The sequence below is a fragment of the Kogia breviceps genome, chromosome 9 (genome assembly GCF_026419965.1).
Source record: "Kogia breviceps isolate mKogBre1 chromosome 9, mKogBre1 haplotype 1, whole genome shotgun sequence".
NCBI lineage: Eukaryota > Metazoa > Chordata > Mammalia > Artiodactyla > Physeteridae > Kogia > Kogia breviceps.
In genome coordinates this window covers 57,039,878-57,061,775 of record NC_081318.1, presented here as the reverse complement: position 1 = coordinate 57,061,775, position 21,898 = coordinate 57,039,878, and the positions used below count along the sequence as shown (strand labels likewise).

Here is a 21,898-nt window from a genome sequence, read left to right as displayed (position 1 = left end):
AAATTTTAAATATTAAATATATATCTCTCTCAGACCCAAGAGAAGGGAAAGACCAAGTCCTCTATTTGCCTTTATAGCCCAGGGGCTAGCACAGTTCCAGAACAGAGTAAGCACCAAAGAAATTAGTAAATTATTTGGAGTCTTAGGCTCCAATCTCTAACTAATTAGACCATTGTTCCCATAGGAATATGCAACTGACTTTAAAATGAAGTTTCTAGGGAAGTCTGCAGGAATAAGAAAAGCATACTGAGGATAAAAGTCTTACAATGAGTGAGAAAATAAAAGTATGAAACTACTGTTGTGTGTTTGTTCTTCCTTGTCCTAATTTCTCACCAAGAGTCATCACAAGGGCATAGCACCAAAAGTGGTAAAGAAGGCAAGGTTGGGTTATGGAATTAAACCTCTCTATACATTATATACACACACATATACATTCAAACGTATACACATACATGAGAGTAAAACTTCATAATTTGACTCAAAATCACGACCACCCCTAAAATACCTTTTAAAAAATATAATTGCCGTGACTTTTAAACAAACATTTTTAAAAGTATAGATTTGTTTAACCACTCTAATAAATTTTTGAAGGAATATATCAGGTGTAATTTTATCTTTCCCCAGAGTTACTCAGTAAAGAAATCAATGCCTCAAACAAGTAAACAAGTGGTATATACCAATATCTAGAAAAAGGCCTTGCCTCCAAATTAGTTACCACACATGATAATTTGCTGCTAATACATGACAACTTCCCACCAAATGTACAAAATAAAAGTAATAAAAATTGCAAACCCTATGTACACGTTAGGAAGCAGGGGATTCACAGAATGCCTTCTGCAGACAGCCTGCCTGTCATCATAGTCTAACGATGGTGATAGTAACTCATGGGCTGTTATAAGGGATAAAGGAGATAACATATATGAGGCCAAAAATGGTGTCTTGTACGTGGTAAGCACTCTTTAAGTGTTGACCATTATTCTGAATATCACAGAGAAATGCTTTTTTAATCTTATCTAAACAGAAATAAAGAATTACGTAAATGTCTCAAAGCACAATATGACTCACCTGTATTTTAGGATTATAGATCTTCAACCCTTTGATTAGCAATTTTATAAATTTCTACTAACAAATATAAAGTCAGCATTTTTATTTTATCTTCACCTCTTTAAAGAAGGAAGTCATGGTTATAAGTATAGTACTCTGCCTTTATCAAATTAAAACTGTCACTATAATCACTAATCATTATTTGATTTTCTTTTGTATTTGATTTTTGTTTTCATAATTTCCCCAGTTTAAATTTATATAAAATCCATCATAAATAATACCTGTCTCTGCAACTTTCTTTCTTTGCCCAAATCAGATTACACTTCAGACTACTTCTGTTTTGTCCATATGAATACTCAATTTCCATTTATGAGACCAGCAACTTACATCCCAATGATCAAAAGGAGCCTGTGAGATGATTTGTGATTCCTTTTCTTTTCAGAAAAAGTTTCAGCAAAACTCAACAGAGTGTTTATACGCAGCCCTCAGTTTCTCTCAAACCCACCCTCCTCAAGCTTTCCTCCTCACCACTTCACAGAAGTGCTGTTGTCAGGTCACCGATGACCTGACTGCAGCTCAAAGGCTCATTCTTATTCTCACCGTCCACAGCCCATTTTTAGCATTTAACACAGCTGATCACTCCCTCTTCTTTTAAATTCTTTATGTGGCTTCCAGGACCCACTCGATTTGGATGTTCTCTAACCAACGAATATTTACTGAGCACCAGCTACAGGACAGGCACTCTTCAGGTTGCAGCAGGCTGCTCACCTCACTGGCTGCTCCTTCTCAATCCGCCTTCCTAGATCCACCTCTTCTCCCGACCTTGAAACACTGAATCCTCAGAAGCTCCAACTGTGGACTCGTTTTATTTCTACAATCACTCCATTGGTGATCTGAGTTCATTTGTATACCCTCTTTATTCTCATAACTCCTAAATTTTTTATCTATACCCTGAATTTCTCCTCAGAAATTCAGGTTTTTAGCCAACTGCCTATTTTCTTTCTCCAAATATCCAAGAGGCGTTGCAATGAACAAGTCTTAAAACTTTCTCCCTTCCTTCAGTCTGTTCCTCTCTCAGTCTTACCCACCTCATTAAATGGCAATTCCATTCTTCCAATTGCTGGGGCCAAACCATTTGGAGTCAACCATGAAGCTTCTCTTTCTCTCACAGCCCAGATCCAATCTATTAAGAAATCCTGTCAACTCCACATTTACGATACATCCACAATCTGACCCCTTCTCAACACGTCCACCACTTAGCACCCTGGGTGAGGCCCATATTGTATCTCACTTGGATGACTGCATTAGCATCCTTATTGGTCTCCCTGGACTTGCTATGAGTGAAGAGAAAAGTAGAGGAGATGAGGTGAGGATGAGGGTCTATGTGATCAGGCTTCCTACCCTCAGCTCTCTGACCTCATCTCCTGCTACTTCTCTCCTCACTCACTTCACTCCACCCACACTGCCCTTTGCTGCTCCTGCCTCAAGGCTTCTGCCTCAAGCCTTCTGCATCTGCTTTCCTTCCACCCAGAATGCTCCTTCCTTCCCAGACATCCCCAGAGTTTACTCCCTCACCTCCTTCAGGTTTTTACTCAAATGTCACCTTCTCAGTGAGGCCTTCCATGGCCACCCTATCTAAAATTATAAATGACCCCAAATTGCCAGTAACTCCCAGGATTCCCTATCCTCTATTCCTCCAAATCATGTATCACCACGTCTGCCTAGCACTTTGTTTTGTTAACTGCTGCATCCCCCAAACTTAGAATGGTGCCTGGCACATAGTGTTAAATAATCATTTGCTGAATGAACTGAAACAACAGAGCCCAGCATAATGGAGAAAGCAGAACAAAAGAGCTCATTCAAATACAGAGCACTAACAAAGCCTGCTCTACACTCTCCTCCAAACCAAGATACTTGGAGAGCTGAAATGCCAAAAACTCTTAAGTTTCATAGACCTTAATTTCACATCTCTCCACATCAACAACAATATATTATCAGCATATTCTTTTGCCTCACAGAAAAGAAACATCTTTATGTATATTTATTTGTAATACTACTATGTTTAACCTAACAACAAATAGTACAGATAAAATCCCCAATGAAACTCTAGGCAGCACCCTACTTTCCTACCTCGTAGATTCATGAAATGTGTATTAATAATGATTAAACACGTGGAAGTCAAGCCATAAACAAATATAATTAGGATGACTTTTAAAATATGTGTGAAACTCTGAATTTTACCCCACCTTTTACACAGTGTAGTTCCAGCTTTTGGTATGTGCTCTTTAGTTTAGTTTTTTTTTTCCATCCCAACTAACCACAGAGTTTACCTGCTCAATCCAATAAACAACTGATTGAGGCTGAAGAGTTCATTTTCAGAACAATTTCACTACATTTAAGAGACATAAACTTATTATCACTGGTATCTGGACTTCTGTATTTTTCTCTCCCACTCACTATTACAAAATAGGGTTAGAAAACAAACCAACCGGGCCTTCCCTGGTGGCACAGTGGTTGAGAATCCGCCTGCCAATGCAGGTGACACAGGTTCGAGCCCTGGTCTGGGAAGATCCCACATGCCATGGAGCAACTAAGCCTGTGCGCCACAACTACTGAGCCTGCACTCTACAGCCCGCGAGTCACAACTACTGAGCCCACGTGTTGCAACTACTGAAGTCCATGCACCTAGAGCCCGTGCTCCACAACAAGAGAAGCCACCGCAATGAGAAGCCCGCACACCACAAGGAAGAGTAGCCCCCGCTCACCGCAACTAGTGAAAGACCGTGCACAGCAACGAAGACCCAATGCAGCCAAAAATAAAATAATTTTTAAAAAAAGAAAACAAACTAATCAAAGTTGCTATACGATGATGACAATATCGACTGTGCTGAACTGCCAGCAAGCAACAGGAGAGAGCACCAAACTTAGCTGAGGCACAAAAGTCCAAATTCAGCATCCCAGAGCCAGTTTAGGGGTATTAGTTGTATAATGTACAAAGCTGTATATTGTTTTAAAAATCAAATGGGGGACTTCACTGATGGTTCAGTGGTTAAGAATCCGCCTGCAAATGCAGGGGACAAGGGTTCAAACCCTGGTCCGGGAAGATCCCACATGCCGCAGAGCAACTAAGCCCGTGAGCCACAACGACTGAGCCTGCACTCCAGAGCCCGCGAGCCACAACTATTGAGCCCACGTGCCACAACTACTGAAGCCCGCGCACCTAGAGCCCATGCTCTGAAACAAGAGAAGCCACCGCAACGAGAAGCCCACGCACTGCAACGAGGAGTAGCCCCCGCTCGCTGCAACTAGAGAAAGCTCATGCACAGCAATGAAGACCCAATGCAGCCAAAAGTAAATAAATAAATAAATTTATTTTTAAAAAAATCAAACGGACACCAAAGTCAGCCTGAAATCAACTATTGTTTGAATTACTGCCAGCTTCCAGTTTTCTCGCTTTCCAACCATCAATTCAGTCACTGAGATGGTCTCTATGATCATGCAATTCTTTGATAAGGCCCAGGAACTGTGGTAACTCCTTTATCTCTTTACCTTGATCATATCATATACACATCACCACTAGGAAAGCCCCATGTGATACATGTTATCATTCCTATTTTAAAGATGTGAAAACAGATGCTCAAAAAAGTTAGGTTAAGTTGCTCAAGGTCACACAGCTACTACAGGATGGAGCAGGACTCAAACCCATCCTCAAAAAAGAAGTGTTATGAAGCATAAGACCAGGACTCAACAAATGTGAGGGACTGCCAACTGTTATTACACACTTAATTAAATCTTTTATTATTCACAGAACTTCTAAATTTTATTTTCATAACATTAACAATATGATTTGACAGAAGTAAAATAAACACATAGGATTCATGTATTCTTCACCAGAGATCTACAATTTGTAATCTATTCAGCTATCTCTCAAATTCTAAACTATCAGATAAGAATTTAATTTGGCATTTGTAGTCTTTTTTTAATCAACAACAAAAAATTCACAAAGGAACCTTTCACTAAATGATCATCCTCCACATTCTCCAAAGTTCCCCAAATCACACTGATTTAAAACTTTAATCTAAATTACCCTTCTCTCATATAAAAATAATAAAGAATGCCCAATTCTAGTAAAATATTAGAGTTGAAATAAATAAAGTTATCTAAAACCAAACCATAATCAATAAATACATAAAAGTAAGTTTCTGCCACTTCTGATTTTAAGGAAGCTGACACATTATTAGGAAGTCCCTAACATTTATGAGATGAGACAGAAAACAGCCAAGTTTTTTATTCATGAATTAGCATTCTGGCAAAAAAATAAAAGACCATTATTTTGCCATGACAATGATTTTTTTTAAGTATCATTTCACATACACTAACTTACTGATGACTCCGAACTGTGAGACAGGATGAACAAAAATAATTATTATTCTCATTTTCACATCCGGAAACTTAAAGCTACTAGATTTAGGGACTTGCCCAAAGTCATAAAGCTATCAATTCTGTCTTCATATTATCTGCTTTTTTCACTCTTTCTAGTCATCTCTGTTGCACAGGTCTCACTTCCCTACCCAGGCCACCCTCACAGACGATGGGCAGTTTGGATAAAGGAAACCCTGCAGGGTAGTTAGGGCTATCACTGGAAAGCTGGCAAAAGGGAGAAAAGGACGAACAAATGTAGCCTCCGACTTCCTCATTGACCTCATGTAAAGGAATGTTTCTGGGTCACCGGGATCCACCTGAGCAGGGCTCCGAACCTGACGGCCTAGGTGAGTTTTCCAGGGTGTGCTCGAGCTTTATGATGCTCCTGACACCTGCCACAACCTATAATTTGGTTATCTGACTTCCTGCGGCCCAGGAACAGAACATCTCGGCTCCTCTCCCAGGAGAGATGAAGGAGACCTTTGCTTCAGCCTCTGCTACTTACCTGTCGGGTCATAAGAGATTTGATTCTTTGCATGTCGAATTCGTGAGGGGGCACGTTGCCGCACAGAACTAACAAATCACACAGAACTACCTGACAGCCGGTGCCGACACAGGGAAGCCATAGTGAGTGGTCACGTGGAGCTGCCAGGCTGGGTTTCCCTTCCTTTCCCCGAGCATGCTGGGAATTGTAGTCTCCCGGCTGCCGTCGGCATCTGCAGTGGAGGAGAGAGGACGGCCCAGGTACTACATTTCCCGGCAAGGAAAGCAGCTGACGATTCGGTTAAGCCCACAAATCTTGTTGCTCTGAGAGACCACTGCGGTCGCCGGTCTTTAAAGAGGTACGTGCTCTCGGTAGCTGCTCCGGCGAGGCGAAAACCTAAGTCATAGGTGACCAGACATTGAGCCACAGGAACAAACACTGAGAAGACAGTATATAAACCAGACTGAAATGACCCCCCCGGCCCAGGAGTGTGGTGGAGGAAACCCTACCTGGTCTTGAGGGGCGGAGTGAGAGGACAACAGACTCACGCGAAGGGACGCGAACGCCAGGGACGGGGAAGGCTCCAAGAGGTGACCTGAGAACTTGGCACTCTCCAGGTGACGCAGGGCTTGGCCTGAGGAATAAAGTGGTCAAAGTTGTCCAGTGGCAGCTGTCCAAGTTAGGGCTGGTCTTCCTCAGTATTGGCATCCAGAGCAGAAAACTAAAACCAAAGGATTTAATCCCCACCTATCATTTTACCACCTGTGTAATCTAAGGCAAGTCACTATGGAAAATATAACAATAAGTACACATGTCACTTTAACGTCTTCTTTTCAACTTTTAGCAGTTTAACTAAACTGGGGGAAGCAATAGGGGAGTGGTTTGGGGCTCAATTTAAGAGAGAACTTTCCAATTATGAGAATACCAGAAAAAAAAAAAAAGTGACCCAGAGCTAACAGTTAACAATAGCTAACATTTATTGAGAGCTTACTACCTGTCAAAAACTCTGCTAATAGCTTTACGTTTGGTATCTCATTTATCCACACAAGCGTCATATGGAGTTGGTACTATTATCCCCATTTTAAAGATGAGGAATCTGAGGTACAGAGAAATTAAGTAACTTGCCTAAGATTACTGCAGATGTGCAAGCAGAAGCTGAAGGGCTGCTTATCCAGATGTTTTAAGTAAGGCTACCAAGGATTTTATTTTTGCATTTATTTTAATTAATGTTTATTAGAAAATAATAAAACACAGACCCATGATTTCAAAGATATTTCTTAGGACAACTAAAGAAATGTTAAAGTGTGCCAAACTAATGAAAAATATTAGATAAACAACAGTAGTGGGTGGTAGTCAGATATGGCAAAAATAATAAAAGTGGTGTGCAAATGGAGGACACTAATATAGAGGTTATTGGCAACTCTGAAATTCTAGTTTTTGACCTCTCAGCATCTTGTCTTATGGATTTTTTACAAATGAGGTAATATTTGACTTAGGGTTTTGTAAGGATAAGTGAGAGCATGTAAGTGAATGCAATTTATAAATTGTAAAGCACCTTACGATTATGAAGTATTATAGTCATAATTCTGCCCAGTTTTCTGCTCCAACAGAACCACCCTGTTCATAGTTCTGTCATTGTGCTTGACAGTCCCTTTTAAAATGATACGCTTACCTGTATGGTTTTCTGACTCTGTTACTTCTAACCCCATGAAGGAATTTCAGTACCTTTTGGGCAAGCTTAGTTTAGTTCATTCTTTACCTGCTCTAATCTTAATTGCCAGGCAATTCTTACTGTGTGAAAGTCTTCAGTATTTAGAAGTCCCTGAAAGTATCAAAGAGACAGAAACTGCTGACCATATTAGCATATAAAATGAAACCCAATTCAGTAAACATTTGTTGCTAATTGGGCACTAGTCAACACTATCCTAAGCACTTCAGATTAATAAAATACAGTTTTGACCTTTGAGTTTACAATTTAGTTGAAAAGCATATATTAGGGGTGATCCAAGTCCAGTAGTTCTCGAACTTGACTGTTCCGATTCACCTGAGGAGGATGCCGTTGTTATTGTTATCATTTTTGCAGGAGTTCTTTGTTTAAGGTCAAGAGATTCTTATAGGCAACCAGCTCTAGTATTTAAAATCTACTCTTTAGAATGAGAAAATGAATCCATCTAAGGTTCTGAGGTCACAGGACTAGAACCCAGATCCAAACCCAGAATTTTTCCCCTCAATACACAAAGTTGCAGGTGACAAAAAAAAAAAAAGTTTTTTTCATTTTGTGTATTTGGTTTTTTTCCTATCCGCCAAACTGGGGAAATGAGTGTTTTCTGTATCTACTTGACCCTGAATAGGCAAGAAAGCATTACAACTTTGTTTAACTCTAATACTCTACATTTTAGTTTACTTCTTATTAACTAAAACGAAGTGGACAGCCAGGCCTCTAAAAGTTCAAAGGCTGTAACTATAATATTGGAAGCATGTAAAGTAAATCAGTGCTGTTGCCTAAATAAAATATATTTTCTAATTCAGCATACCCTAACACTATAGAAAATAACTGAGCCACCCATGCTACCTTTTTAACTCCCTAAACTAAAAAATAAAAACAAAAACCTACAGCCCTAAAGAGCACTTTTTAAAAGATGAAGTATGTCATTTCATTTCCATTTTTCAAAAATACCTATATGAGACTTAGAACTTTCACAGTTGCCTGAGGGTCATTAGTGGTAGACCAGAGCAAACTAGTGGAGGGTGTGGATGGCCTGCCAGTAAGTCTTGAGGAGAACCTGTTAGACAGCCGTCCCTTGGTAAAGGGGTGCCAGCCCCATTTCTGTAGATTGGAACATCCGGGGTAAGAATTAAGTAAGTTGATCTGATTCGGGATAGTAGCATTAGCAGTAAAGTAAGATAAGGACATATTTCTGATGGTCCAAATAGGAGGAGCCCCTGGAAGCTTAAATAAAAGCTTGAGATCCTGGTTTGGTTAGGAAGATACATTTCTAGGCATCCTATAAATATCAAAGCAGCAGAAAGATGTGGCCTCCCCAGAATGATGTAACTACACTTCCTGAGCAAGCAGTAGTAGAAAACAGGACACTTGCCAAAGGTAAAGCAGTGACCTGGAGAAGGGCCCAGGAAGGAAAACATTGCTGTATAGTCATTTAGCGGCCATATCAGTAAATTAGGACTTCTGGGAGGCAGCACTGTAGTAGGAGTGAACACTAGCACAAGCATAGGCGATTATGATGCCCTTCTCTAGCAGCCAGCTCTTCCCTGTAAACTCTAATCTTCCCTGAGACCTATCGAATTAGAACATAAGACAGGGCTTTCTTTCCCCAGTTCTTCTTACTCCCCACTGTCCTATGTTGACCTTGGCATTGGCATGTCACCACCTCTCATTCCCAATTCTTCCTACCATTCCAAAGCACTCATATGCTACTAGTAAATAATGAATGTGGATGTTTGAAATGCATATGGCAGACTCTTTGCTTTATAAAGCAAGACAAGCTTTACTTAAAATTTAAACAGACTTGACAGTAAACTACAGTGTGAGTTGAGAAGTGACAAAAAAGCCTTACACTCACCCCCACCCAAACCCATACACACACACACACACTACCCCCAGTAGCTTCTTGCATTGTTTGCAGTTTAGTCACCATGGATATAGATTGCTTAATGTAATCATTTTTTCCACTTTAAATGCAAATATAACTAAGATCAATAGACAAGCTCCTGAACAGTATGGTAAAGCAGAGCCCCTCAGGTTACAGGTGAGATGTGAGATGTTGATGGTGGGAAATTTCTTTTAATGATAAAACACTTTAAACCATCTTTAATAATCATGTAAAAATGGAAAGCAATTGAAGTTATATATATTTTTAACATCTTTATTGGAATATAATTGCTTACAATGGTGTGTTAGTTTCTGCTTTATAACAAAGTGAATCAGCTATACATATACCTATATCCCCATATCTCTTCCTTCTTGTGTCTCCCTCCCTCCCACCCTCCCTATCCCACCCCTCTAGGTGGTCACAAAGCACCGAGCTGATCTCCCTGTGCTATGTGGCTGCTTCCCACTAGCTATCTATTTTACATTTGGTAGTGTATATATGTCCATGCCACTCTCTCACATTGTCCCAGCTTACCCTTCCCCCTCCCCATGTCCTCAAGTCCATTCTCTAGTAGCTCTGCGTCTCTATTCTCGCCCTGCCCCTAGGTTCTTCATGACTTTTTTTTTTTAGATTCCATATATATGTGTTAGCATACGGTATTTGTTTTCCTCTTTCTGACTTACTTCACTCTGTATGACAGACTCTATGTCCATCCATCTCACTACAAATAACTCAGTTTCATTTCTTTTTATGGCTCAATAATATTACATTGTATATATGTGCCACATCTTCTTTATCCATTCATCTGTCAACGGACACTTAGGTTGCTTCCATGTCCTGGCTATTGTAAATAGAGCTGCAGTGAACGTTGTGGTACATGTCACTTTTTGAATTATGGTTTTCTCAGGGTATATGCCCAGTGGTGGGATTGCTGGGTCGTATGGTAGTTCTATTTTTAGTTTTTTAAGGAACCTCCATACTGTTCTCCATAGTGGCTGTATCAATTTACATTCCCACCAACAGTGCAAGAGGGTTCCCTTTTCTCCACACCCTCTCCAGCATTTATTGTTTGTAGATTTTTTGATGATGGCCATTCTGACTGGTGTGAGGTGATACCTCATTGTAGTTTTGATTTGTGTTTCTCTAATGATTAATGATGTTGAGCATTCTTTCATGTGTTTGTTGGCTATCTGTATGTCTTCTTTGGAGAAATGTGTATTTAGGTTTTCTGCCCATTTTTGGATTGAGTTGTTTGTTTTTTGATACTGAGCTGCATGAGCTACTTGTAAATTTTGGAGATTAATCCTTTGTCAGTTGCTTCATTTGCAACTATTTTCTCCCATTCTGAGGGTTGTCTTTTTGTCTTGTTTATGGTTTCCTTTGCTGTGCAAAAGCTTTTAAATTTCATTAGGTCCCATTTGTTTATTTTTGTTTTTATTTCCCTTTCTCTAGGAAGTGGGTCAAAAAGGATCTTGCTGTGATTTATGTCACAGAGTGTTCTGCCTGTGTTTTCCTCTAAGAGTGTGTGTGTGTGTGTGTGTGTGTGTGTGTGTGTGTGTGTGTGTGTGTGTGTGTGTGTGTGGTACGCGGGCCTCTCACTGCTGTGGCCTCTCCAGGCTCAGCGGCCATGGCTTAACGCGCCCAGCCACTCCGCGACAAGTGGGATTTTCCCGGACCGGGGCACAAACCCGCGTCCCCTGCATCAGGCAGACTCTCAACCACTGCGCCACGAGGGAAGCCCCCTCTAAGAGTTTGATAGTGTCTGGCCTTACATTTAGGTCTTTAATCTATTTTGAGTTTACTTTTGTGTATGGTGTTAGGGAGTGTTCTAATTTCATTCTTTTACGTGTAGCTGTCCAGTTTTCCCAGCACCACTTATTGAAGAGGCTGTCTTTTCTCCATTGTATATTCTTGCCTCCTTTATCAAACGAAGGTATATTTTAACATTATCTTCTGTGGCTTCCTGTGTAAACATCCTGAATTCAGAAATAACTCCAGCAGCTACCATTTTATTCCTACTACCTGCCACTAGAGGGCGCATTATCATGGTTCTGTCACAACACTTTCTCAGGATGTGCCAGACAGGCGTTGTCGTTTTTTACTGTGTGCCATGACATGAAAAGATGACCTAATTCATTTTGGAATTTAATTTATTTATGTAACATCTGCTATCGCTATGTCATAAAGTAAAGGATTTTTTAATATAACACAAAAAAACAGAAAAAATCTCAGAATAAATATCAGTCCTTTAGATTGAGTAAATTTAACATTAGGAAAAACTTACTCCATCATCTTTATTTCTCTCACTTTGCCTTGGACCCAAAACACTTTATCATGAGCCAGCACTGTGTCTGAAAAGCACTAGAAAGCGCTTATTTAATAAAAGCAATTAGAGATTAATATTGATTGAAAAGATGTGAGGGGGAGTCTATGTGCTATATATAAAACTTCAGTATTACTTTCCAAATTGTTTTGTGCAATCCAAATATATGCATTTCTTAAGCATCAACTGAGAATCAGAAGACATGGGCCAAGGAACATTTGGGTTTATTTCTGGGGGAACAACTTAACAAAAATACTAGTTAACCACTATGCTAGATCCATAGATGAATAAGACAAGTCTTTGTATTAGATGAGCCCAGAGGGAAAATGAACATGCATAAAATCAATTGAGATTAATGAGATAAGTGCTGAAATAGTGCTGCTATCTCTAAATCACACCTGCAAGATTTAGAGATAGCACAGAGAAAGTTGTGGTATAATTATTACCAGGGGGAAGCTCTTACCATTTTTCTGAAGCTTGGAGAGGTCATAAAGAGACCTCTGAAGAGGCCTCAGGTTTTCCAATAGTCACTTATTTTCTTTGCCTGTAGAAACAGTTCTGGAAGCTTAAATGCTAAAAGTGTTTCCAAACTTGAACTCCAAAATAACTATCATTCCTTTTTTTTACCTTTAATTACACTTGAGGAATATTCTTCCTTCCCCTATTATCACTGAACTTCTTCAGTGAGCCTTTACTTTTAAAAAATGATTTATGCAAGGAATTTTGCTTGATTAGACGCAGATTTTTATTTTATATAGCAAAGGCTTAGACTAGAACCTTCTTAGTCTCTTCTTACAGTAGATGAAATGAAATAGGGGTTAACTTATAACTTAGTAAATTAAGCGGAAGTGCGCAGACTGCCTGCTGCCATGGCAGTGAAAAGGCCAGGCAGAAAATCTGTAGGCCAGATACCACCGTAAGAGGCAAGATTCTCTCTGGGCCGTTGGTTCACTTACTCTGTGCTTCAGTTGTGAAAATGTGACCTCAGATATTATCTTTTGGTTTAAGCTTTTATTTATATTTACACACAGTCCATGATTCAGTGTCACTTGGAAACACACCTGTGGTTTGCTTTTAAAAATTACATGAATCCATAGATCCAATAAAACCATGGCAGACATTTGTAACAGGAAAGACTACATAGAAAAATACACATTTAAAGACATAAAGGTGCTCTATTTTCTTTGGTATAACTTTTACATGTTACTTAGTGACTTCATGATGATTTATAACTGTTTAGCAGATATATGAATTACTGCAGTTTTCATAGAAAAAAATTTTAATTTCAAAATAATGGCATCGTTTTACATGTTAGGAAACCTGCTTTTGTTTTTCAGGAAATTTCACAATATGCTCTCATTATGAAAGCATACTGGGTTTCATTAGAGTCACCCAAAAGGATGTTTTCCTTCATGTGATTATTAATAACTAAGAATAATTCATGAAATATACTGACAATTACTGATAATCACTAAGAAGCTGTTCTGAAAGTCACAAGCCTGTTTTTTTGCAGAGCATATAACAGGTGTTCCCACTCCCTGTGTCCTTTGTATACACATTCATTCTGTATTCAAATCACAGAAGCAAGAGGCAGGCTAGGGTATGTTACCTCACTGCTAATTTCCCTGGCAAATAAACCAGCAGCTGCTGGTCCATGAACCAAGTTGCCACCAGGAACAGGGCAGTGTATGCATGGGACAGGATGCTTTCATGGAGCTCTTCAGCAGCACGGTTGGGGTCTTTCAGTGCAAAATATACCTCCTTCTCTTAGGTAAGGCACTGCATGAAGTTTGTTCTAGCTACCTTTTTATTAAATTGTGGGCATAAGGTAAATATTTGCTTTAGGCTGTAGATTCACTCAGATAATTGAAGAGCAGCTCAGAATTTTAAACAATAACATACTTTGTTCCAGCAAAGAAACAGGATCATTTAGGAGATGTGAGGTTCAATAAATAGATGGTTATTGTTTTCTTAGGACAACAATTATTGTGAGTAGCACTCATTAAGAAAGTTAAGACATTCTAAAAACTTAATGAATCTCTTCTTTTTACAGAGTTCATATATAGGTTCAATGCTCTTTAATGCATTCTACTTTGGCAAATATTCTTGTAGGTCATGAATTTGTGACCACTTACAGTGAAACTTAAAACAATTTTTGAACATAGTTTTGGGCTGTTTTAATTAAAGATATTGTGGCAAACTGTTAGCTCTACCTATTTTTTACCTATTTTATGAAATGTGGAAAAAGGTGAGATTCCAAACTGACAAAAAATATTTTATACACAATCGGGAGAAATGTGTTTAAAAGTATTATTTCTCCAAAATGCCTTTAGCCTTTCTCTTTGCCCAATGGCTAGTTCAATTAAAAATTTTTTTCTCTACTTTAATATTTCTCCCTCATTCTCTAACCTTAGAGTTTAAAGTCTTTCTCCAAAATTCCCACTGTTTTTATATCATCATTATTTTCACCAGATGTTCTCTTTCCATTCTTCCTATTTATCAGTTTTTAAAGTCTCTTGTTTTATTTATATCCAAGAGACAGGAATTTTTTTAAAAAACTTTATTCCTTAAATTTTAAGAACACATTAGCTAAATAAACAACTTAAGTTTTAGCTTTCTTCAGTAGTTTAAAGCTTTGCACTTACTGGTCTCTTATGGTATAGTTTTCATAGTAACTGTGATTGTTATTTACATTTATCCCTAATATTGTTCATATTCTGCATATTTGAAATATACAGTTTGTAAATTTTTTAAATGTTTGAGTTTCCCATAGTTGTGATTGTTGTTCCAGTGTTTATGTTGTCAAATTCAAGCCTATATAGCTGTTTAGGTTTTGAAATTTTTAGGAAAATTAAGCAATAACCATAACTAGCTTTTTTATCTTTGTGCATTTTTCTGGGCTTTGAAAGTATCCTTTGTGTCAGTGCCGCACTTAATTTTATAACAATGGGACTGCTGTCATTTCCTAAGTAATTTTTGTAATTGGCTTTAAGAAGAACTTAGAGACAATTCATTTGAAGAATTCTACTAAAATAAAATTAAACATACTTTAGAGAAATAGATAGCATGTTCATAAGTAGCTAAAGCAGTTATTATCCCTTAAGACTTTCTTTCTTTCACAAATTTACTTTTCTCCATTGGTAGTATGTTGTAAAGACCATGGGTAATTTGGAATTTTTTTTGTATTTTGGAATATTGAGTATCAGTTTGTTTTTTCTTTTAAAAAATCTTAGAAATTTGAAGCCCCAAATGCAGTTCATAAAACCTGTTTAAAGTACATCATAATTTCTATTTTCTCTAAAGATACAAGAGTTTATTTTCAGTCAATAATAGTTGTGTTGTGCTTGCTAATATCATACATGGCAATGGGGAAGTAAATGCCAACTATTTTGAGCCATGGTAGAGGTCACTTTGTGAAGTCTGATGTTTATATTAAATACAGTGAAACTGGTCTAGGGAGTCTTTGTTGCTGGAATATAGATAAATTTTGCAATATGACGTCAAAAGTGTTCTTTATCGCTGGATAGTTCTTTATAATGTCTTAGTTTTATAGTTTAAGAGAGTCTCTGAAGAGAAGAGTATTGCTATAACTTTGTATGTCAGATTTTTTTTTATTTTGTAAATTTATTTATTTATTTATTTATTTATTTTTGGCTGCGTTGGGTCTTTGTTGCTGCCCGCAGGCTTTCTCTAGTTGTGGCGAGCAGGGGCTACTCTTCGCTGCAGTGCGCAGGCTTCTCATTGCAGTGGCTTCTCTTGTTGCAGAGCACGGGCTCTAGGCGCACAGGCTTCAGCAGTTGTGGCTTGTGGGCTCTAGAGTGCAGGCTCAGTAGCTATGGCGCACGGGCTTAGTTGCTCCGCGGCATGTGGGATCCTCCCGGACAAGGGCTCAAACCCGTGTCCCCTGCATTGGCAGGAGGATTCTTAACCACTGTGCCACCAGGGAAGTCCCTGTACATCAGATTTTTAATGGTATTATCAATGTTCTCCAAATTAGTATAGTGCCTTATATGCAAAAAGTCAAGAGTTTCCTTTTTTGTCAAAAAGTATGTATTAGTGAATCTAATAATAAAACTGAATTTTCATTTAAGTTCAAATATTTGGAATATTAAGGGGAAATTAAAATTTCATCCATTTTTATGTCATTTATTTTCATAAAGTTTATTTGTTCTTACAGAGGTTGACTTCCTAAAATCAATAGTTTAGTAATTTACGTTTTCTTGTACAACAAGGAAAGAGCACTTGAAAATTTCTCAAAATGAAGCTAATTTTTTTAAGTCCGTAAACTACTGTTTTGCCAGCATGGATTCCACACACCTGTCATGGGAAATACAGCAATGGCAAAAGAGTATGTGATCCTAAAATGTAGCAGAAGCATCCTATTATATGTTTATTCTGCAAAGTTCACTACAAGTAAGGATTGAATCATATCAATAGATTCATGTCTTTCCTGCAAAATAAAATGATTTTAGTGGCTGAGATTAGAAACTATAAAGAAAATTTCATTCCTCACTGGTACTCTTATAACTTGCTACCTGTAATTTATCTGATAAAAATGGTATAGGCAATCTAAGCAAACAGCTATTGTAACAGCGTGCTGTCTTCTCAATGTCATACATATATTTGAAAAAGCACACATATTTGAAAAAAATTAAATAACATGATTTCATATCATTTGGTATGATAAGCATTGAATATATTCAGAGATACTATTGATGGTAATATATTATTTAAGGTATTATTACATGATGCCGTTTCTAAAATAGACTAAAGAACTAGTTCACTCCCCTTAATGATTATTGTAAGTGCCATATAAAATGTTATTTTCTGCTAAAGTAGTTTCATTTTTCCCTAGGCTGCAATATTTGTATCATATTTAATATTTTATTAAATAAAATTTCTTCCCATAACTTCAGTCATAGACTCTCCAATCAAGCTTTCTTACTTAAGATTCAGCTTTCTGAGTCAAAATCCAAAAGTCACCTACATTTCTATTCTAGTCATGCTCGTACTCCATGGTAAGAAAGTGCCTCCCAATCATTTTCAGAATATTACAAACTCAGTTAATCTTTTTTCAACTCATCCACACAAAAAGTAGAGAAAAAGTGTTCTTCCCCTTTTCAGAAAAAAAAAAAAAAGTAAAAAGTAAACAAGGACTTCTGCAATGATTTCCCCAAACTCTGAGAACAGATTGGCCAGAATTGCACTCAGGCCATCTCTATCTACAGCTCAGTCTAGCAGTGGTTTCTATGTTGAGCTGTGAAATGTATTAAGTGGACCAATAAGTCAATGACCAAATTGCTTACTGTCAGAGGCAACTACCGAGTTTTATAGCAGGAGCCATGCCGTTTTTTCCATTGCATTCTCAAGGCAATGTTGTAGATTCCCACCATCCCCCTTGATACCTTGGCAAAAAACACAGAACTGCCACTTTATTAAAAGATATCCAACTTAGTAAGTGGACTTAAATCTGAGATTCAATACTTCAAAATTCTTTGGGCCCTCTATAACTAAAATATGAGTCCTTCCCCTTTAAACTGTAAGATAGCTGCTACCCTGAGAAAAGCACCTTAGGATGTCAAGAACATAAACATAAAGAGTAGAGAGAGGCCTTGGACCTCATCTAATATTACCCTTTTTTCACACATAAGAAAACTGCCATCCAGAGAATTAAAATGTCTTATCTAAGGTCAGTTAAACACGATTTTATCCCAAGTATGTGTTCTGTACTAAGACCTCGTATTTCAGTGTACTTTTAACTTTATCAGAGTAGGAAATTCAGAAATCTCTCTGCAAGTTTAGAAAATAGGTTCCTGAAATCCCTATTTCCAGGCAATTTGCAAGTGATTAATTTAAGATTGTATGGACAAGGGAGTCCAAGATCAAGAATGAACCGTGAAACCCTCAGGAATATTTTCGTATTCACTGAAGTAAAAAAGGAAGCAGCAACACAATAAATACAGTGAAAAGTGCATTTTACATATCTTAAGTTAGTAATAATGGGTGCTAAAAAAACTAGTTCTGCTTACCAGGAACTTGTTAGGCACTTCCTATCACCAATTACAATGAAAGGCATGAAAATGCATGTTGTTTCATGCAGACAACACATGTACTAAGAGGAATCTTTTCCTGTACAGTTCCACCATCCAATGCCCAATGTCTTTCTATATCTATGACTTCAAGAGCTTCACTCCCTTCTCTCAGTCTCTGCTTCACATATCTCAGACATCACTAGTTTTAAGTCCTAGATTTACTCTCTCATCTCCCTTTAGCTCTCTTATGATTTCCTTGCCTTTTCTGCAGTACACTTTATCTCCTCTTTATAATTCCAAGCAACAAGCTCCTTCTTTTTCTAATGATTCAAATTAAGAAGAACTACAAATTTAACATTCTTGCACTTGACAGAAAAGAAAACAGAAGCAAATCCTCATACCTTTGTAACTCCTTTGTTATGGACCAAATCACTACAATGAATGTACAGGTACAGCCCATTATCAGAAAAAAAAATTACATGTCAATCACAAATAGAGAGCCCAAGGAGACTGTAAGACACATATTTATTTTTCCCATAGAGTCACCGAATTTTTAGTCTGTATGGTCAGTTTCAGTTGAGCATCTAGGCACCCCTTCTCCCCTTAACCTCCTCTGATCATCCTCTTTGTCCTTTCTCCTCTTCAGTTCTTTGCTCTGAGTTCCCTGCTGGCCCCAGGGTCTCACTGTTTACCAACAGCTACCCAAAAACAAAAACCATGGAAATCTTTGCTCTAACTTCCACCCTGGGAAAGAAAGAGAGGAATTTACTGTTGGTGGAATTTGATTCCTCACAGGAGCAGACCTACATATTTCAGTTTCTCCAAATAAATCGTTGTACAAACAGACCTTTCTACCATTCCCTTCCTAATATTGATGACCTTTCACAACATGATTCAGATAAATCTTAAAGATCCCCTTCCTCGGAGAGATGAAAAGGGAGAAACAATCAAAGAAGATAAACATTTTGTATATGACAAAATTGAAATTGTAAGATATCTCTATTTGTGCCCAGATTTTCATCCCTCCTCACCTAGGATTCTTTCCCACCCTCACCCATCTGTTTTCTGCTTCATCAAGATTTCTCTTTCTAGTGATCATTCCAATAGCTCCAAACATGCTGTTCAGCATCTATCCAAAGAAAAAAAAAGAAATTTTAAAAAATACTTTTTCTGCTCCTTTTCTCAGCTAAACTCCCAGAAGTGTTGTCTATGCCAACTGTCTCCAATTTCCTTTCCATTCTTTCTTTTTTCCATCACTGTTCAAAAGACTTCACATTTAAATTCCTCTCATTTTCTCCTCCACTGTTCATACGATGTAGGTACCGTATTGCTCCCCTTTAAAATGAGGATTTTGAAGCAAAGAGCTTTTGATTAGTATTCTAATCAAAATGGTAGAAAATGGTAGCTACATGGTAACCTGAGCTAAGGAGGACTCTCTTCTCAATTGTAAATATATATATATGCTAGATAAAATAAAACAATATATAGCTCAAGGTAAAGAAGGGGAAATCTCCAGGTGCCAGAAACTACGAAGAAACCTTGCCTCTTAGATTTCTAATGGGCATCTAAAATGAACATGTCCAAAGCTGACTCCCAGTCTTTCCACAAAAATGTCTCCCACAGTATTCCCCATGATTAATTGATTAGTTGCCCATTAATAAATGACGACTCCATTCTTCCAGTTGATAGGTCCACAACCTTAGAATCATCTTTGACTTATCTTTGTTTCTTGTATCCCACCCGCAATGTGTCATCAAATCCTGTTAGCACCACCGGGCTTTTCTCACAATATCTTTGACTAGCACCCTTATCTACAGCACAGTTGTCTCTTGCCTACTTTATGGCAGTCATCTCCTAAGTGGTCTCCCTGCTCCTGCTCTTTCCCCCATTTCAGTCAGTTCTCACGGCAGCCAGAGTACACCTAAAACAATAAGAAGAAAGACCTCTATCCCTCTTGCTCACAAAAATCCAGCTGTGTTTCCATCTCACTCGAAGTAAAATTGCCAAAGTGTTTGCCATGACCCTAAGGCACTTCCTGATCTGGCCTAGCCACCTTGCTGGCCTCCTGTCTGTCTCACCACACTCCTGCTCCACTCTGCTCCTGCCTCTTGCTGTCGCTCAAACACACCAACCAGATCCTTGCTTCTGAGCAGGAATAACCAATCACAACTGGTCATAGTTTAATGCCGTTCTCCTTAGGATATTTGCATTTGGCAAGGCTTTGGCTAAAAGGAACAACTTCCAATTATGGACTGTTAAGCCATTTCAGAAGACTGTGGAGGAAGATTCTCAAGAGGAAGTAGCCCCTCAACCACATAGTTTGATTAGGATATGATATGACTCAGACATTAATCAGTCACATTTTCAAATTTTTTAAAAGGTTTCATTGGACTTTAGAACTAATCATCTTTCCCAGTTCTCCTTTTCCCATTATTCTTTAACAGTTAGAGATAATAACTTCTGCTTTTCCTTTTCATCTTGCCTTTAAAGAGGTCATGCAATCAACAGTCTTTGTGGGGAGTTTTTAAAATGCAGGTTTCAGAGACAAATATTTACCTCTACAGGTAACCGATACTAGAAGAGTCAGTACCTAGAAGCCTCTCTTCTTTGAAAAGGATTATCGCCTGATCAGGTTCTCTCTGTATTTCCCCTTTAGATTGTGAAATGTGGTTCAGGGTCTTTACAACTTTCCTTTCCTTCATAGCAGGTGCTTGTTCTGGGCTGAAGGTGGTGGTGCCATCACACACAGTCCATGGCATCAGGGGCCAGGCTCTCTACCTCCCCGTACACTATGGATTCCACACTCCGGCATCAGACATCCAGATCATATGGCTGTTTGAGAGACCCCACACGATGCCCAAATACTTACTGGGCTCTGTGAACAAGTCTGTGGTGCCCGACTTGGAATACCAACACAAATTCACCATGATGCCACCCAATGCCTCCCTGCTCATCAACCCATTGCAGTTCACTGATGAAGGCAATTACATCGTGAAGGTCAACATTCAGGGAAATGGAACTGTGTCAGCTAGTCAGAAGATTCAAGTTACCGTTGATGGTAAGTCCGCTATAAGTGACATGGGCAGCTGAGTAGCACAGCAGTTAGCAATGGCTCAGGAGATTAGACTACCTGGGCTTTAGGTCCTGGCTCTGCAACTTTGGGCAAATTAACCCTCAGAGCCTCAGTGTCTCATGGCACGAATGACATTATCCTCCTCATGAGGCTTTCTGAGGATTAAATAAGACATGCATGTAAAGTATATGCACAGTGCCCAGCTAAAGGTAATCAAGCAGTAAGGAGAATGTATTATTTGTTTGCCTGGAAACTATCAAGTATAAAGTTGCTGATATAATGAGGCAGAGAAAATTTTATTTCTAATTAACAGAATGTACCCTGGGAAGTGCCCCATTTTTGTCCATAAAGAAATTTTTTTAAATTTTGGTACACTGAGGAGGATGAAACTTGCTCAGTGACCATACTTAAGGAACAATAGAATTTGCTGGGTATGTCCTCTGAGAGAGAGTGGGGTTCAGCTAACTTTCAGACATTTATTTTCCTTATTGAGGTATGTAAGCAGCATACCTTAAATATACTACACCCAAAGCCCAACTTCTGATTTTTTCCCCCCTAAACATGTCTATTTAACAATATTCCTCTGTTTTAGCAAATAGCAACTTCATTCCATCAGTTGCTTAGGACAAAACCTTGCCATCACCCTTGACTCCCTCTTTCTCTCACACCCCACATCCAGTCCACAAGTTAACCCTGCCGTCTTTACCTTCAAGATATGCACAGAAGTAAGTCACTTCTCACCACGCCCACTACCACCCCGCTCAACCCCACCATCAGCTCTGGCCTGAACTGTCCTAACAGCCTGCTGTCCACTCTCCCGCTTCTACCCCTGCCTGCTGCATCTCAGAATCCTCCCATAGCTTCCTGTCTTACTCACAATCAAAGCCAAAGTGCTAGCAATGTCCCGCA

General features: G+C 38.6%; 2 protein-coding genes across 12 annotated transcripts in view; one reads left to right on the top strand and one right to left on the bottom strand.

Annotated features, from left to right (window-relative positions):
• Positions 1–6,131, bottom strand: part of VPS50 (VPS50 subunit of EARP/GARPII complex) — a 142,583-nt gene extending 136,452 nt beyond the window's left edge. For 3 of the 4 annotated variants that reach the window (XM_067042500.1, XM_059073918.2, XM_067042501.1), the window contains exon 1: positions 5,972–6,125. In XM_067042500.1, the coding sequence (XP_066898601.1) occupies positions 5,972–6,004 (33 nt within the window). In that variant the 5' untranslated portion in view covers positions 6,005–6,125. Of the gene's footprint in view, positions 1–5,971 lie in introns of all 4 variants that reach the window. The other variant, XM_059073917.2, reaches the window with a different exon arrangement.
• A 126-nt stretch (positions 6,132–6,257) lies between these two features.
• The window catches only part of HEPACAM2 (HEPACAM family member 2), a 37,336-nt gene continuing 21,695 nt past the window's right edge, over positions 6,258–21,898 (top strand). For 2 of the 8 annotated variants that reach the window (XM_067042502.1, XM_059073933.2), the window contains exon 1: positions 20,581–20,974. In XM_067042502.1, coding sequence (XP_066898603.1) covers positions 20,581–20,974 — 394 coding nt within the window. Of the gene's footprint in view, positions 6,727–20,580; positions 20,975–21,898 lie in introns of those variants that run through there. The other 6 variants (XM_067042506.1, XM_067042507.1, XM_067042508.1 and 3 more) reach the window with 6 other exon arrangements.